The sequence below is a fragment of the Ochlerotatus camptorhynchus genome, unplaced genomic scaffold (genome assembly GCF_037179485.1).
Source record: "Ochlerotatus camptorhynchus isolate MF236.1 unplaced genomic scaffold, CSIRO-AGI_Acam_v1.1 ptg000298l, whole genome shotgun sequence".
In the NCBI taxonomy this organism is placed as follows: Eukaryota; Metazoa; Arthropoda; class Insecta; order Diptera; family Culicidae; genus Ochlerotatus; species Ochlerotatus camptorhynchus.
The window spans coordinates 905,753-925,050 of record NW_027040786.1 but is presented as its reverse complement, the minus strand read 5'-3'; the positions used below and the strand labels follow the sequence as shown (position 1 = coordinate 925,050).

General features: G+C 37.1%; 1 protein-coding gene across 2 annotated transcripts in view; it reads left to right on the top strand.

Moving 5' to 3' along the window:
• Positions 1 to 19,298, top strand: part of LOC135706937 (autophagy-related protein 2 homolog A-like) — a 111,938-nt gene that overhangs the window by 68,093 nt on the left and 24,547 nt on the right. For both annotated transcript variants that reach the window (XM_065228621.1, XM_065228620.1), the window contains 2 exons: positions 11,836 to 12,163; positions 18,110 to 18,212. In XM_065228621.1, the coding sequence (XP_065084693.1) occupies positions 11,836 to 12,163; positions 18,110 to 18,212 (431 nt within the window). The remainder of the gene's footprint in view (positions 1 to 11,835; positions 12,164 to 18,109; positions 18,213 to 19,298) is intronic.

The following is a 19,298-nucleotide window of genomic DNA, read 5'->3' as shown; positions in this document are numbered from 1 at the left end:
CGGCTGAAAGGCCTTCGGATTTTTTCGCCTTGATCTTTAAAAAAATTAAGATGGGATTTTTAAAAGATTATTTTGACTTGACTGTGTTGACACTTTTGAACAGTGAATGTCTTTCCTCTACGCCCCAGCTGTGTTCCACTCTGATTTTTTTTTATTCCTCAAGCACGTGTCACATTATCAAAACATGGACTTTCTAAGATGCAAATGGTTTATTTGGTCTCAACAAGTCCTAACTGTTTATTATTTTCAAGCATGTTTGAAACAGAAACTTACTTTAGCTTTGTTTAAACCATTTCATGGTGAAAATGTTTTTTTATTTTACTGTTTAAGTAATTACTCACTCTGCGTGATCGCTCATGAATCATAAAATCACAGATTGTGTCGCTTTGAATGCGAAATTGACAGGTCTAATAATTCCGGAAAACATTTTTTTATAGTAAGTGAGTGGAAGAGACCTTAATTCCAACTAATCTGATTCAAATTGTACTTTACAAATAATATTCTCTTTCCGATTAGCTTGGAAATAACCTTCAATTCTCCTTCAAATTTTGTCGAAAAAATTAAAATTATCTTGACATTCTTGTCGTGTTCTCCTTGAATTCTCTTCACAATTTCTTTAAATTTTTCAACTTCTTCAGAATCACCCTAAAAACGTATGGCATCCTCATCAAAATTATCTTGATTTTAATTGTCAGAATCCAAGAATTTTGTCCAAATCTAAGAACTAACATGACCTGTTATAAGACCTGTATCACATAACATATGTGGAACTTCATCACAGAACAGAAGGGGAAGTGCAAACAAATCGGTGAATCAAAAGGTGGTTCGGTTTTCTGCTCAACAAGCGACGTATTGTGGTAGCGTTCCACACGGTCTTTCTATGTGCACTCACACTACCATAGAATGCTGCCTATCTTAACTGCAGGCAGAAGATGCCTTCTACCGCTAGATGCGCTAGTGTTCGCAAATGACAAGTGGAGCCACTTTCTGATCCAAAGTTCCACTCCTGTGACTTCATGCAAAATAACTGATTAAAAGTTGACCCCTTTTTTGTGTTGCCTCAGTGGTACAAAAATTCAGATGGTACAACTGGCCATCGATCTGTCAAAACAAAATTTTTATGATATCGACACTGAGCGTTCACAAAGACCAAAGTCGAAAACTTAAACTATGGCTTCTTCCGTAAATTTCTCGTCGCTCAAAGTCAATCCATGTAAGCCACCAACTCTATCACTAAATAGTCAGTTTTTTCACCTAAAAGTCACTATAGTCACTATTTCTTAAAATTTAGTCACTAATGTCAGTTTTTTACGACTAATAATGTCAAGAGTAAATAATTTTCCTTTAAAAAATCACATCAAGTAACAGCTTGATTTGGTAACAAGTTTTTGTTAAAAAAGTTTCATTAAAAATCAGCATGTAAAGTTCGACAAAGAAGAGTTGTGAACAGTCCAGAACGTCCAATTGGTGCTGATGGAATCACTAATATTTTTATTTTTTTCATCTCCGTGATTTAGACATTCAGGTCCGTTATCTTCGGTTTTTTTTCAGACCAAATTATAAAATTTCTAACTTCTGCCTTGTGATTTCTAAATAGTAAAAAAAAATAATCGCAGATTTTCTGAGGTTTCGATATAAACAAAACTGATTCCAACATCCTGGCTTCTTTACTTCGTGATCTTGGAAGTTTTCCAAGTCTTAGATATTTCAAAAAATGGTCTAGGAAAATTTACTAATTTAAATTTTTCAAGGACTGTGAACTTACATTCCCTATATTCAAAATATGAAAAGTACAAGTACAAAGTACAAAATTGTCAACATTTGCCTTGTTATTATTATTTGATTACCTAATAAGATATAAGAATGATGCAAATAATATTTTAATTTTATGTTCGACATCACTCAAATAGGACGAGGAGGGGCAAACATTTAATAAAAAACAACAAATAAATTTACGTATAAGTAACTCATTTAATGATAAATTCATAAATCAATAATAAGATAATTGTGTACTTTGAGGATAAAGCGTAGAGTAGAAAATAATTTTAAAAAGAGCTAAATTTTCAAATTTTGGGTGACATAAAACAAAAATCAAATTAGCATTAGTCATAATCATGGTGACCAGCAAATCCCAATTTGTAATTTCCCAGGGTTTTCCCAAAATTTTGGTGAGTTTCCCGGTTGATTTGAGCCAGGGAAATTTCTGATTATTAAATTATAACCCATTTAGCTTAGTGATCTATTCGGCTCAATCGCATATATGCTTAATTTAAGTGTATTTTTCACAACAGGGAAATACCAAATTCTTTTTGTTTTTGAAAAAATCGTTAGCTTATTATCAAGAATTCATTAAGATTTTTCAATGTTTTAACTATATTGAAAAAAGTTCGCTCAAAACTCTTTACATGATTTTTATGAAATGATCTCAAATTTCCTTCAGAACCATTTCCTATCACAGAGTTATTTTCAGAGTTTCTCTAAAATTAATTTGAGATTCTCTCCGAGAGACATTTCAGAAAAAAAAAATCAATGAATGCATCCTAATATTCGCTTCGAAAAAACTTACTGAAACTTACTTACATACTCCTTACATTCTATTTAGAATTAAACTGAATATTCCTTATAATTTACATGCAATTATACTCAGAATTGTCAGACAATTTTGCTCATAACTACCTTGGAGCTCTCCACTAAATTCTTCTGAAAATTTACGTGGGATTCTCCTTCTGAAATTCTTCTCAGATGCTCTTGGAATTAAACTCGGAATTCTCATAAAACTCATATCAGAATTCCTTTGGAATTGTTCCCTCAAAATTCGACTTCCTTGGTTTTTATTCTGAGATCCATGAAACTCTCTTCAGAATTCGCTTGATATTATTCTAAAATTTTCTAAGATTTTCCTTTGAATTTCCTTCATCTAAGAACTTATTTTGAATAGTGATTTGAAATGGACCAGGAATCCGCTTCACAATCGTCATGAATTTTCCAAAAGAACTGCCTAAAGATTCTACTCTGAACGTCTGAAGTCCGAAGACAAATGACTTGGAGTTCTAGTGAAATCTCTCTTAGAGTCACATTGTTGTTATCTGCTAAATTCATCCTAAAATCTTTTCAAAATCTCATAATATTTAGTTCATCGATGATTTCGAATTCACGCCTTTTTCCCGGTTTTCCTGAATTCCTGGTTCACTGTATAATAAATAAATAATTATTTTTCGAGGCAAATTTATGGGATCGATAAACTATTATTTGTTTTATTTTAAACGAGCATGAAAAATGTTCAGGATGGGTTGTGATTGTGAGTTTATAAATTTTCTCGAAGTGGGTCGCAGTCAACGAAATATTGTAACCATTTTTTTTCCGATTAATAAATGTCACTATTAGTCACTTTTTTATTGGTTTGAAGTCACTATTTTCATCATTTTAGTCACTAAAGTCACTACTATTATGTTACATATCCACTATCAGCCCTGTCGTGGTGGTTTACTTGAGTGGTATTCCATTCTCGAGAAATTCGCGGAAAAAGTCATTGTTTACGTTTGCAACATTGACTCTTATGAAATGCTATGGTTGCGACTCTGCAACTCTTTACTCCTATTGTAAAATCCCAAAAGCATTTGACAATCTGTGCATGATATCTAGCGAACTTTGTCTTGTCTCTTCACTCCACCATGATATCAGTGAGGCACCGTCTCTTCACACAAAGCTTGACAGGATCTTATGAAATTTCCATAGGAGTGAAAGGATAAGGAAATTTTCACATGTTTCATGCACAGACAGACGTTTGCTGAGGGGGATTTACTATTTGCAAGTTTTAAGGTAATGCGGCTATTATTTTTTCGGCTTGCTCTACAAGGGGCTTATCAAAGGATTTTTAACTAGTATTTTCAAATCTGTCAGAAGCCAATCAAGAGCGTAATATTGTTCACTGTGCTTTTAGTAAGTCCACTTTTGAATGTTATGATTTCAGCACTAACTATTCTGTTGATGGATATTAACGTTTACCTTTAATTAAAACTTGATTTTTTTTCTAAAAAAGCTAGGAATAAAACTAGGGTAAGTATGCCAGTTTTAGGCCCCATTGGTCCTCGAATTGGCCCTATCTTAAATTGCCCCTTTTTACATTATTTCAGGCGTAATTATTCATTCGATGCATCTCATTTTGTAAACAATCACTTTAATCGACGATTTGTGGCAACTGCTAGCTCACTCACAGTAGGGGAAAGATTCCCCTACCTGATGATGGGATTTGTTTGCGTGGGTGAGTTAGCAGTTAAGACAAACCGTCGATTGAAGTGATTCTTTACAAAAGCAGATACGTCGATTTGAATAGTTACGCTTAATTTTCAATTTGTTTCGATACAATGTTCAAACATATCTTTTGCCATAAATCTACGCAAATAAAACCATGAAATTTTGGGGGCGACCCCGGCGTAGAGGTTAGCATCCATATCTCCTCATCAAAGTCACGAGTTCAAATCTCACCCCCGGACAAGTCACGAATGACCCAAAGGTGTTAAAGTGACAATAATAATAATAAAAAAAAACATGAAATTTTATTTCAAATCTGATTTAAGCCCTTGGGTCAAAGACTGTACCACTAGTGGCAAAACTGGTACACTTACCCTAAGTAAAATAGATCTAATCAATTACTTTCGTTTGTAAATAGTGCTTACGTTGAAAAAATAGCTGTTCCTGGTAACTTTGAGTCAGCTAGCTAGGAGTCCCAGCCTGGGACCTTAGCCATAGTGGTCGAAAAAAGTTTGTTAGGATCATGTTTAGCCCCTCCTTTGCCCTTTAGATCAATCTTTCTACGTTTTTGAGTACAAAGTAATTGGAGTAGATCTTTGTGTTGGGATTTGAGCAAAAAAAAAATACAATTTTCCGCAGTTGAGAAACATATGGAGGGTTGAATCATTGGGTATTACAGGTATTGAAGCGTTTGATTTGATTTATCGTCCTGCTTGCGAAATTCTTGCGAATGAAACGATGGTCACCTAAGAAACTGCATATTTTCCGCCTAAATTGGACCACTTGTTGCAAAATTTTGCTGCTTCGCTGTGGACTTCAAAATGTGTGTTGTAAACTCCTAATTTGCGCGGTCGTATTTTTCCTCCTATGAATCCAAATGAAATCAAAAGTTGATGCAATTGGTTCCAAACAATTTGAAAAAGTTTAGCGAAAAAATGGTACATACATTCTTCGTCTAAGTTTACAGAAATAAAATTGATAAACATACCTGCTCAAATTTATAATTAGAAAAATTAAACAAGTATTCGCGAGGGTTTCCCCACTTTTCTGCCATAACTACAGAAAATCAATACGTATCACTTTCAAAATTGAACTGTGAACAGTTATGCAAGCTTACAATGACATTTTAGGATTAACGTTGGTGGAAGGTCATTGCATGAAATATCGGCGAAAAATGTCTGCTTATTTAAATGCAAACATTAATATATTTTTGTTGTTTTGTGAGGCAAGGTAATGAATTTGTTAAATCCAGCTATATAGTTAAATAAAGGACGTAAATAACAAAGACAAAGACATAAGTTCAGAAGTGCTAAGAAGTCATAGAATTATAAACCACTCTATTATTATTTTAATAGAATTGACTACCCCCTTGATTCCCTTTCTCATTTTACAGCTGGTATAATCAATTTGACAGATCGATGCCTTTCTATACCACTTGAAATCACTGAAATGGGGTCGATTTTGGATGATCGATGTTATGTGCCTGTATATATGCTAAGATCTTTCTTAGAAAGTTCCAGGATTTTGTGGGTCACAGAAATGTTTGGGTTAATGAATCGCTTCGACTACCTAGCAATGGAAGTGTTCTTCCAGTTTTCTTTTAAAGATTCTCACGCTTTTAGCTCCATTCTAAGAGATGCAGCCGATAAGCCACAAAAGGGCTCTGGTCATATGAACTTTGAGAAGATCCGAGTATTGCTAGTGCATCAGTTCTTTCATTTCCGTCAGTCCCGCAATGACCAGGAACCCAATATAAGTTGACTTGATTATGACAAGACAATTTTTGAAGTGATTGAACACACTCCCAGACAAGCTTTGATGTACGTGTCGTCGATTTTAAAACATTTAGAGTAGCTTGACTGTTGGACATTATGTATATATTTGAACTCTTATAATTTCTACGCAAACATATAATAGAACACTCTAAAATTGCTTGGATTTCAGCTTGGAACATAGTTGGCCATCTGCCCTGTCCATAGGAACCGATGTGTCTATCCCTGGGCCAGATACTCCTGCTCCCACTTGATTGTTCAATCTTGAACCATCTGTGTCAAAAAAACAATCGGTCATAGACGAAGAATCGGACCACCAAATTGCCATGAATTACGCCCAGGGTCAAATACTTGAAAAAGTCGATTGAAATTGTATCTTTTCTCCATCCAGTCTTCGTTGTTCCTTTTTAGAGAGTTGATACTAACAGTTTTTAGAATCCTAAGATGCCCTCTAAGGTCTCCTTCAAAGAGTTTCACTGACCTTGTAATCCTTAATGCACACTTGTCGGCTTCTAATCGTACAAATTGATGCAATGGTAGCATATAAAGTAAAGCATCCAATGCCTTCGATGGTCTACTTCTCATTGCCCCTATTATTGAGAGAGTTGCTAACCTTTGGAGTTTTTCTAACTTTCTCTGGGCAACACTGAGATACCCCCTTAGCTCAGTCGGTTACGGCGCAGCTACAAAGCAAGCCCATGCTGGAGGTGGTTAGGATCGATTCCCGTCCGGCCTATTAATTTTTAGGGATGGAAAATTTCTCGACTTCCCTCGGCATAGGATGGTAGAGGCATAGAAAGCTCGCAAGTAAAATGTGGAAGTGCTTCAAAGAACTCAAAGTTGAGAACTCGCAAAAAGCTAAAGTGCCATGTAGTAGTAATACAATTGGTATTTTTAAGCAATGAATACAGTTTTTATTTGTCGTGGATTAGTATTTGAAGTCGCAGATTTCTTTTGAGATATCGTGGATTTCACGGATCAAATTTTGAAAACCTTGTATCAGCCCTCCAATTGAATAATCTATGTTTTTATAATAAATTGGCAAAATCTCAGCTCATTTGACTCTTTGTTCTTAAAAATAATCAGTTTAAAAAGAAGAGATTTTCTAAAATAGCTCAACCTTCCGATAGACTTTATCAATCAATCTTGAAGAGTGCAAAACCATACAGATAAACCTTGAATATGTGATCAATCAGCTATCACCATTTCAACAATTTTGATTCACACTCAGAAAAATCAGACCTCTTTGAATTTTTTTCTTACAAAATCTTAGAGTTATTGTTTTCAAAAATAAAATTGTATTGGTTCATTACACCATGTGAACTTTATATTTAATTGTAGTGCAAGTTAATTCCATGCTTGTTTTTGGTTGCCTTTATGAAAGGTTAAATTAACAACATTAGTAGTATGTACATAATTTATTATAAAGCATGATTCATATGTATACAATCTGGGAAGTAGGAAGTAATTATTGAGTGCTCTTATCAGTGGCGTTGCCCTAACCTCAATCGAACTGTTCAACAACTCTCAAAACTTAAAAAAAAATACATTGTTCCCATTGGATACAAATCAGTGAAACTAGTAGAACCTGTGCCATTTGAAACTGATTTGAATGATAACTCTAAAAAGTTGTGAACAGGTAAAAAGTGAGGTTATGCGACGCCACTGGCTCTTATAAAACGTGGGCTGTTTTTGTTTCACCATCATATAACAAGCTTTTCTTGGTCTCATTAAATCAGTTCATCTTCGCTTATGGCCACTACTTCAAGCCTTTCTACGTCAGGTGATCTTTCGCTGCCTGATAGTTCACCGTTCTCTCGTTCGGATCCTGGACAAGTTACTATTGACACGGCTTGCACCGAACCCTCTAGCGGTTTACGAGTCTATTATCAGAACACCAGGGGGCTCATGACTAAATTGGACGATGTTTATCTGGCTGCGCTTGACGGGGAATATGACGTTTATGTATTCACCGAAACTTGGCTCGATGGGAGGATCAATTCAGTGCAACTGTTTGGTGACTCTTTTACTGTCTACAGATTAGACCGTAATTCATCCAACAGCATTCGTACTCGCGGTGGTGGTATCCTCATCGCTGTTTCCAACGCATTCGCCTCCTGCGTAATCGCCAACGAACTATTTACTACAATTGAAGCGGTTTGGGTTAAGGTCAGCCTCACTTCGCGGAACATCCTCATTGGAGCGGTGTATATTCCCCCTGAACTTCGACATGACTGCAGCACAATGCAGCTTCATATGGATGCTACTGAATTTGCATCGTCAATGGCTGATATAACGGATGTGCTTCTTCTGCTTGGTGATTTTAATCAGCTTGGGCTTAGCTGGTCACCCTCAGGTCAGGGTTATGCGTTTCCAGATCCGATTGCATCTTCAACTACTCCTGCCAGCCGCTTGCTTGGACTGACCCAGATAAACCTTGTTCCCAATTTCCAGTCTCGTTTTCTTGACTTGGGTTTTGTTAGCGAAAGTGCACTTCTGGACTGTTTCGTCGCTGAAGCGCCTGACGTCATCGTTCCTCTTGAAATTTCAACCCTGCTTTGGATATATCTATCGCGAACGGATCTCAAATTCGTTTTGATGAAACCATGACTGCCACTCGGCTCAATTTCCGGAAGACCGATTTCCGTTTGCTGAGGCGTTCCTTGTCCCGGATCAACTGGAACGTGTTGAATGACCTTGATATCGATACAGCAGCCGCTCGCTATAATAGCCTTTTGCGCGACTGTGTTTGTGCTTCAGTACCGAAGTGCCTACCTCCAAGAAAACCGCCGCAGCCTGAAACGAGTGCGATCTAGAGCTCTCCGTGCTCTCACTCATCGACGATGTACCCTTACTAAGCGAAATTTTTCAATTGCCAGCAACGATTATCGCCACTAAAACAAGCTTCTTTAGAAGAGGTATGTAATTCGTACTCAACATAATCTGCAATGCCACCCCAAGGGATTCTGGTCGTTTATGAATACGAAGAGGAAGGAAACTGGGCTGCCGTCAAAAATGTTTCTCGGCAATGACGTAGCATTGACAACTGAGGACAAATGCAGCCTATTTGCTAGACACTTCTTAAGCGTCTTCTCGAATGACTCCCCATCGCAAGCAGAAATTGAGCGAGCCGTCCGTGATGTGCCAACCGACGTCGTAAACATGGATGTTTTTGCCGAAGATGTACAAATGGTTCTCTCTGTGATGAGTAAAACCAAATCATCATTTTCACCAGGTCCGAGTGTTATTCCATCTGCAGTCCTAAAAAATTGCTCTTCAACCTGTCACTTCGTCAACAGAAATTTTCCGCACTATGGAAACGCTCTACTATGTTCCCTGTTTTCAAGAAAAGAGACAAACGCAATGTGGAAAACTACCGTGGGATTACCTCGCTTGGGGTTGAATCTAAGGTGTTTGAGTCGCTGATAAATGCGAAATTGTTTGCTTCCTGCAAGCATTACATAAGTACATGTCAACATGGTTTCTTTCCTGGCCGCTCCGTGGAAACTAATCTCGTCAGCTTTACGTCGTTCTGTATGGAAAATGTATGCAAGAAACTTCAAGTGGATGCCATCTACACTGATCTTAAAGCTGCGTTTGATAGAGTTGTGCACGACGTTCTGCAAGGAATGCTTGAAAAAATTGGATGTTCTGTTTCCTTCTGCAGCTGGCTTAGATCGTACCTCGTGCAACGTGAAGTTACTGTATGCATTGGAAACTACTCATTGTACTGTTTCTCGAACAGCTCAGGTAGCCCTTTGGGACCACTGCTCTTCTATTTATTTGTGAACTATGTAACGTCTATTTTACTACGTCGAGGTAAATTGTTTTTTGCCGATGACTTGAAGATTTATCTAGTCGTTCGAGGCTATGCCGACTGTTTAGAACTACAAAACCTTCTTGAAATCTTTAATGATTGGTGTGAACGTAATTTTATGTTCCTGTGCGTCTCCAAGTGCTGCGTAATTAGTTTCCGTCGAACTAGGACTGCCGTTTTGTTTGATTATAACGTTGCTGGGACTGCACTTCAACGTGTCGATCACGTTCAAGAACTCGGTGTCATGTTGGATGAAAAGCTCACATACACTCGCCACTTCTCAACCACGATCGACAAAGCTAATCGTCAGCTTGGATTCATGTTCAAGATATCTAAGGAATTTCGTGATCCTCTGTGTTTCAAAGCCCTTTACTGTTCATTGGTACGCTCACTACTGGAATTCGCGTGTGTTGTCTGGAATCCCTATCAAGCAGTATGGAGTGGACGATTCGAAGCTGTTCAACGCAAATTCGTCAGATACGCACTCTCGCTATCTTCCATGGAGTGACCCGCTGAATTTACCACCGTATGCTGACCGCTGTCGTTTACTGGGTTTGGATACTCTTGCTAAGCGACGAAACTTATCGCAGGTCGTCTTCGTTGCTAAAGTTTTACTCGCAGAATATGATGTTCCTGAGCTACTGGCCAAAATTAATCTGTATGCTCCTGCCCAAACACTCCGTCCGAGAATCTTGCATGAAGTAGTACATGCAACCAACTATGCTGCAAACAGTTCCTTTGTCGCCACGATTCATCAATTCAACGAAGCCTCTGACCTATTTGACTTTGACATCAATGCCTCCAGGTTTCGTCATCGTTTGCTGTCGGCCAATTTTTAATTTTTAATGAGTGACTACATTTAGATTTAAGTGTTTAATTGAGACTATCAAGTCAGATGGACTATAATAATAATAAATAAATAAAACAATGTTTTGTGTGTTTCTTGGACACCACAATCATGTTGGGGAAACTTTACTCTACCACCCAAGTAACCAGAGGCACGTTATGTCGGCTTTTTGGTTATACCAGTGTTTGTATGTTCTGATGAGGTGGTGCTAATTTCTGCGAGCGAGTTAAGAGTTTCCGACAATTGACGTATGAATCTGTATTTACAAAAGTAGATACGTCCATTTGAAAATTCATTCTTGAATTATCATCACATACTAAAAAAAAATACTGAATTTAAACTTCTTCACTCAATTCGGTTCATGTGAAGAGATATCAAAAAACATACTAATATGCAAATATAATAATAATGATAAAAAATAGTCGAACTATTTCCCTTTAACCTTCAATTCAAAAAACACGTGTGAGCAGATAAACAAACATCGCGCCATGTCTCTCAATTTGCAATTTACTCGCTGTGTAGCTTCTTCGTAGTCGTTGTTAATATTAATTGCGTAAATTTTCCATACGCACACGCACTGTACCAAGGTGTGCGTATCACTAATATAAACGGTTTTTTTCCCGAATCATTTCCTGGCGAAGTTTTTTGAAAACTTATCACCTTGAACCATACCTATATAAATTAGCTTTTTAGTTAGCAACAGTACACCTACATCAATACAATTAGTAATGGTTGTTCTTTCGGTAGAGATAAGGAAGGACGGCTAGACGAGGGTAATCGGCTTTCAAGGTTGTTCCTCCGACACGAGCCGCGAACTATTGGCGCCAATGGGCGCCGAGTTCGTCATTCTTGGTACTGATGGTGGTTGAATCGGATTCTCCAGCTTGGCTTTGTAAAAGCATTGCCTTACTGTATCTGCTTCTTATACTCTCATCTTCGATGACGGCACGAAGAGTTATAATTGTGCTCAATTGATTCAATTATCACTAGACTGGTAATGTTTTTAACCTTTGGCGCATGGGGAATAATTGATACGGGAGCTATTGTTGCCATGTGCAAAATTAGTGAAATCGATTCATTGACTACTTATTCTAAATATCATCACGGCGGGATTCATCAATGTTTCTATTATTTGTCTTCCATTGCAGGCACTAAATGATATCTGTGAAGGACAAGGTTGGGGAATAGAGGTAATCTGCGGGCACATCGGTGCGGTAAGTGTCAACATTCCCTACGAAGCTCCGCTAGCCAAGGACAGCTCAATAGAGGTAACCAACTTGTCAATCAGCCTCCGGCCGATAGCCCGAGTTACCGATGGCACATCTATGTTCGAGTCAATGTGGTCCTCGATGTCCAGCTCGATGCAGCTGGCCCAGGAATGCCTGGAACGGGAAGGCGGCTGCGCTGAGTCTCCCACTGCCGCCCCCACCAACACAATCGAAGGACTGGAGAAGTTTGCACAAATCATCGACAACGGTAAGCACAAATATGCAATACATTGTTGCATATTATTGTTTTTGAAACGTTCTGAAAACGAAACGCGCAATAATACCTTGGAGCAATCGAAGCCGCCCAGTTGTAAACAAGCGAATGTCGCAGAATAGCTTGCAGACTTTGACTGACCGTCTACGGGTGACGTACAAACACATTCCCGTTGACCTAATTTCTTGTGACTAGCCGTAATCAGCAGAAGTGTAGGCGGGTAGCTAGGAACGTTTGTGTTTTTTCGACAAAACAATTTATTATTATTCAGATACCCATTCGTTAACCATGGGGAGAAAACAACGTTTCAAAGAAGAGAGAGAGCGTTTGTTTACCTGTTATGTTGCTTTCATTTTTTCTGGTGGATGGCAAGTGGTTTTTGTAATGATAACAAAATACACACATGGTTTAGCAGGGCTGGCAGCAGGCTACTTTTTAGTAACTTGGTCACTTTTTCCTAGCCGGTCCCTTTTTTTTAATAATTCGTTTATTTTTCCAGGCTCATTTGCTGTAGCTTTGCGGAGCCGATATTTATTGTTTGGATATCAAAATTACTTTAAACTAACGTTAGTAAAGCGGGGGCCGATTACTCGCGGCTATCTCGAGGTTAGGGGTAACAAATTGTAACAAATGGATGGCAGGGTAGGGATTGAGAATACAAGTTTTGGAGAGCAATGTGCTCTTGATCTCAAACTAAGCAACATAATGATGAAAAAGACAAACATGGGGGTACACCGATGGGAAGCTAACAACTTGGGCGAGATGACACTAACAGGGCTGGTAGCGAGTTACTTTTCAGTGACTTGGTCACTTTTTTCAAGCAAGTCACTAAAAAGTCTCCTTTTTTAAGGCCAAGTCACTAAAGTCACTTTTTCTTGTAATCAGTCACTATTTTAAACTTTTTTTTAGCGTGAATTTATTTCAAGATTGATCATTCTTCTTGCAGTGTGTAGAAAAGACCTACATTTGGTTCTAATTTTTGAACAGTTCGAAGTTGACGACCTTGTATAGAGTTTTTGACGTTTAATCGTTTTACTCTATCTACACTCATTTGGCTAAATAAAATTCCTTGAGTTTTCCAGGTTTTTCCATAACTTTGACGGATAATTACCAGGTTTATCATAAGAAAGCTATTTATCAAATGCGTTAAAAATATGATTTTTTTATTGTAAAACAACAACAACAACAATTAACGCAAACGTTTTTAAGACATCAGTTTAAAAAAACAGCTTTACTTCATTTTAGTAAGTCTAAGATCAAAACATTTGCAATGTCTTGAAGTTTCGTACATACTAGCAAAATTGTGGAAACTTTTGAAACGTTCTATTTATCTCAGAAAAAAATCTAGATCTAGAGATCTTTGGGAATTCCAGAGATCATGAGCGGAAGTCCCCGAAATTTTAGCCCAGTCTATTGGATTGGTTTAAAAATCTATAAGCGTGAGGTTAGACAAATTCAGGTTAATTCCATGATGTGCTGAAATAAAATCGAAAACCCTTAAGATGTTCCGAGAGATTCAGTACAGAGACCTTCAGAATATTTATGAAAACTTCAGAAATATTTCAGGAACTTCACCAGGTGTTCACCAGAATTCCATTTATTTTAAAACAGAACCGAGATCTTCATTATAATTGAAAGCTTTAGGGAAGATCCGAAAACATAAAGACAGATCATAGAATTAAAGGGCAGTTAAAAATTGTTCAAGGAAATTGCAGAAACCTTAAAGAAGTTTCAAGAAAATTTCCGGGAATTTCCGGAAACTTCGGTTTGCTCACAGAAAATTTCTGGAACACAATAAAAATTATATGAACATCCGGAAAATGTGAGAGTATTTCAAAGGTGTTATATCATGGAAATTTCAAAAACTTAAAAATTTCGAAAATTTAGCTAGGCTGATTAGAGAACATCAATTAATTTTCATTCCATTAATTTAAAAAAAAAATGCTTGAACTTTTTGCAAGCACCGATATTTTCAAGAAATTCCAGAGAACTTCAAAGAAATTTAGATATTTTTAGATTGTTTTGTTATATTCAGTAAAATTTCAGGTACTTCGAGGACGATCAGATAACATCAGAAAAATCCCATTATCTTAAGGAAATTTCTAGCGACTTACAAGGAGTTCCTTGGAATTATGGGATATTCCAAGAATTCTATGATTGATATGAAAACATTAGAAGATTCAGGGAATTATAGATGTATCAGAAAATTCACCGGAAGATTTGATCAGTTAAGAGAATTTCAGGTTAACATAAAAAAAAACTTCAGGACTGGACTTTCCAGGGAAAATTAGTAATTTAAGGCAAAGTTCCGTGAGCGTTTATAAACTTTATAAAACTTTAAAAAAATTGTATAACTTAAAGACAATTCACTCAATGCCAGTTAAATTGTGGGTTCTTTTAAAAAATACTAAGATATTCAGAAGCAGTCTAGAGAATTTTAAGGAAATTGAGAAATATTTTGGGCAGTTTTAAAAACTTCAGGAAGCTCATAGCTTTGAATTAGTTTCGAAAATCGACAAATCTTGAGAACTTCAGTGAAAATCATAGAACTTTATTAATCTTTTCGTTGCGGGAGCTAAAGAAGTTCCTGTATTTCAGAACAACTTCGAAAACTTCACAGAAGTACAGAGATCTTCTGAAACTTTTCGAGAACTTCATAAAAGTCTATGGACATTTCGGGAGAATTCAAATAAGTTTAGAAAACAAGGGGATTTTCAGGGGAGTTCAGTTCCATTAGTTTCACTCAATTAGCGGAAAATTTCAAGAAGTTCCCAGATTTTCAGAGGACTTTAGAGATTTTAAGAAAATTATTGAGGTTTTCACATAAGTCCAGAAGTACACGGAAGCTTTAACATTTTAAGAACAGTTCAATTAAATTCAGAGTAGTGCAACAAGCTTCATGAGAACTGCAAACACTTTAGAGAAGTTTCGAGAACTTCAGGAAGGATATTGATCTCGCTAGAAAGCTCAACAACAAAAACTCTAAGAAAGAACAGATATCCTCAGAGCAGAGATATTCCATATCAGAAAAATTACATAAATATTAAAAAAGTTTAGAAAAATTCATTGAATTGTTAAAACTCTAGAGAAGATTCATGATCGTTAGGAAAATTATGGAAACTTTAGGAAGTCCTGTGAACCATGTAGTGAAAAGCGGTCATTTTGTGTTGATGGAAATGGGATGGGAATGGAGAGTAATACCAAGCACTTCAAACCATTCCCATCAACACAAAATGGCCGCTTTTCACCCCATGGTTCACAGAATGCAAACTCTTCCTCTTAGCGATACAGGCAAATCAAAGGAAATAACTCACATTCTTGAAATCGCTAAACTTAATGGGTATCAAGAAAAAAAAAACAATTCAAGCAGTAATCGATAAAAGAACAAGGGATGATTTTAGGCGTATTTCGACAACTCTTACACCAGTAACTGTAATGTCATATTCATACTCGAATCGGTTGAAAAATACACTTCTAGTTAACTTGATATCTAACCATTGCAAGCAATATTTTGATAATTGTTTATGTTTTGAGAGTTGATGCACAGGTAGATTGAGATTAAGGCGACGCCACTGATAATGATGAAAAGTTTTGCAAGTATCAGGCTAGTTTCATTAACTTCAGGAATATTTTGGGAACTTTCAAGTTGTCCTGAAGACCTTAGAATAGTACAATAGTACATACAGATTCCTCATGAAAATTCGCTTGGAGTTCTTCTCATCATTCGCTCGTATTCTACCGAAATTCTCATGGAATTATTTCAGAAATTCACTTGGAACGCTTTTCTGAATTCTCTAATCAATATCACAAGAATATAGTTAGATTACTTCTCGCAACTATCCTCCGAATCCAATTTTCTTTTAATTTTCCTAGGAATTGCCTTGAAATTCTCTTCGGTAAGAATTCAGATTTCTTTTTAATCTCACTCTTTCCTTTGAAATTCTACTCACATTGAAAACCTCCTAAGAATTGATTTCATTTCCCAAAAAATTTCTTAGATTTCTCCCCTTGATTTGTTTGGCAATCTCTCCTGGACTTATTTTCCGAATTTCTTTGAAGATCTCCTGGAGTTTTTCTCATATGTAACTATCCTCCTTTCAGCATCCCCTTCACCTCTTAAGTATTCACCATAACATTACGAGGATTGATGCTCCGATTTCAAATGTGTGGATGAAAATATTGAATGTTTTTATTTTAAAATGCATTCTTTTCTTTGGAATATCCTTATTTCCTGAGTACTGATGAGATTCCCTGAGACTTGCAGGTATTTTAAGGAAAAATAAAATTCCTTGGGAATTCCCGTTTTTCAGGTTTTTTTCAGGCAGTAGACACTTGGAGGTTTTGTCATAAACTTTCTATTGAATCTTTCGCTCTAAAGGTTCCTCAAACATACTTAAGTGTTTATGAGATTATAATTAAATAAGTCTAAAACATCAAACATTTATTTGATGTGCCTTCTCTTAGGTCACTTTTTAGTCACTATTTTTACAATTATAAGTCACTATTTGGTTACTTTTTCATTCAACATGGTCAATTTTTCATTCAACATGGTCACTAAAATCACTATTTCTGACAGCAGTGATCGCTACCAGCCCTGTTATGGGAAAACCAAAATTTTGGTTCATATCATCTCAAAATTCACCAGTTTCCTCTGTTTAAGAAAATGATAGCTGCGCTTGATGAAAATTTTCTCAGCTACAACTTTGTTTAGGACCACTTTTCGATTAAATGTAAGGAACATAAGTTATTAATGATTCCAATCACTGATGTCTTATGATTATGCTCAATTAACTGTTCAGCAGGCAACATAGGTCACAATGATAGGTTACAAAAATCATGGCTACTATGTCACACATTGCAGAATACAGTGTTGCCCACAATACAGCTGCTTAATCATGTCATAAGATTATCAATCTCTTCATCAATTAAATCAGTGTTCACTCGGTTGTCGACAGAAGCAGACCACTCTCAATGTGTGTCACGCGATCGTCTGTTTACTCAGCAGCAACCATTGTGTGGTCCTCCTCATTGTTCTTCATCAGCAGTTCTTTCAGTCGATGCGTCGTCGACTTTGCAAAGCAACCGTTTCGTTATGAATGTGTGAGTGCTGACCACGTTTTGCGTCCATTGCTACAATGGAAGCGCTCTGACCCTCGTTGGCGAATCTGCCATACAAGTAAACCACTGCAAGCGGTTCCCGTTCTGGTAGAGGAGGCTTATTGGATAGAAAAAGACTAGAAGACAGTGAACAAAAAGTTTAAGTTTCCCATAGTAATTTCCATATAAACTTCAAATGGTTTGTGCCAAGTCAGTTTCTTACCAAATGAGTTTAAATTTTAAGAGGCTAATCAGGACCCGATTTGGAACCGTTTGAGCACTGTGGAGTGAACATTTCAAATTTTGCACGATGTATAACTTTTTCCTAATACATTAGGAAGGATAATCACAAGCAGCATCTCGCACTAACAATTGATTTCATTGGAGAAAATGAAGTTCACTGAAGCAAATTCAATTTTTGAAGACAAATAAAGTTTCCGTGAAATTGGGGATTCTCAGGAACTAAAATTGTGTTCCCGGGAATCCCGAGAATCGAAATACTAATTCAGAGACTTTCTAAAGCTGTCAGTGATCCTGAGGTTTTAAATTTTGGAGAGTGCTCAGCTTGAAATTTTCTTGGAAGTGCATAAGCTTAAATAATTAAGATTTAATACAAAAATGCAAAAAGACGTGATTAGGCTGTATTAATCCCTGAATGTCTGATGTCATTGAACCAAATACGTTGAAAACGAATGGTTACTTTTAATAATGACGCAATAATCGATTCATTGTAAAATTGTTCTAATTCTTACAAATCAAGCAGTAGACACCAGACATGTGTACTTTAATTATAAGCTAATTTAAAGTTTGTTACACTCGCTAATTGATTCCTCTTTCTTTCAGTGTTGAACCGAATAAAGGCCCGACTGGTCAATACGGAAATACGCCTGGAATACCTGCCACCAGACAGTGACTGCGGGGTCGCTCTTATAGTCAAAATCAAGAGGTAAGAAACATCGCCATCACGACATGGCTTCAAAATCCCCCTCAATAACGTGACGATTTGCGATAAGGAATCCGGGAGCACAAAATATGCCTCGAGGCCAAACGATAATCGAAAACATACGCTACAAATTGCGAACTGACCTATTTTCACAAACACTCTTTCGCCTTCCGGGTGTTTGTTTAATGCGAATTTTGTTTTCGCTTTCAATTTTGGTCCGCGTGACCAGAAGGCACACGAAATTGGCGGGATATCGCTAAAACAGATGTTCTGTATTGGCAGTGGCGCGCATTACTTTAACTTCAACAATAATAAAGACGACGGTGGGAACCTAATCCACACACACAACACCAAACCTGATGCTGACATTAGCCGGCGATAATGTCTGGTTGCAGCTTATGCATCTGTAATGTGTGAAAGGCGCTAAGTAATTTTGCAGTATAATTACAGGCTGAAGCCGGTTTAGGTTTTCCCTTGCTAAATGCGCTTTGAACAGTGGAACTCTTTAGGCCAATAGATGGGCTGTGCAATTTAAAATATTTATTGTATTGCCGGAAGAGTGGAAAAGATGCTTATTTCATTCCCATTATATTATCAAATCAAAGGTAAATGTAGTAGTCATTTGCACATTTTGCAAACACATCGTCAGACATTGACCGTTTCCTACTGGTAATTTGCTAATGTTCAAATCTTCGATTTGGCTCAACTGTATGCTTGCCGAATTAGCCTTTGAGCACTCGCGCTGTTGTGCTTTGCACAACACATGTGGATTTTCCGTTACCATTTTATTGCAAAATCACCTATCGATCCAACGTTGTGCATTAATTTATTTGATAAGGCTCAACCGAATTAACTTTACAGAGCCGAGGATTCTTGTTCGCTATACAATACATCTTAAAACTATAGTCAAAAGGTATGTGTGTGTGTGTGTGTGTGTGTATTCCCTCTAACCCCCCTGGCCAGCAGTGTTATTATGGAAGAACTCTCTCTACAATGTCGCATTTATGGTCATTGTAGACAACTTTAGTCCGGGAGTTAGACGGTGATAGCTCTATTGCAGATCCAGCAACCAATTTCAGAATGTCTGGA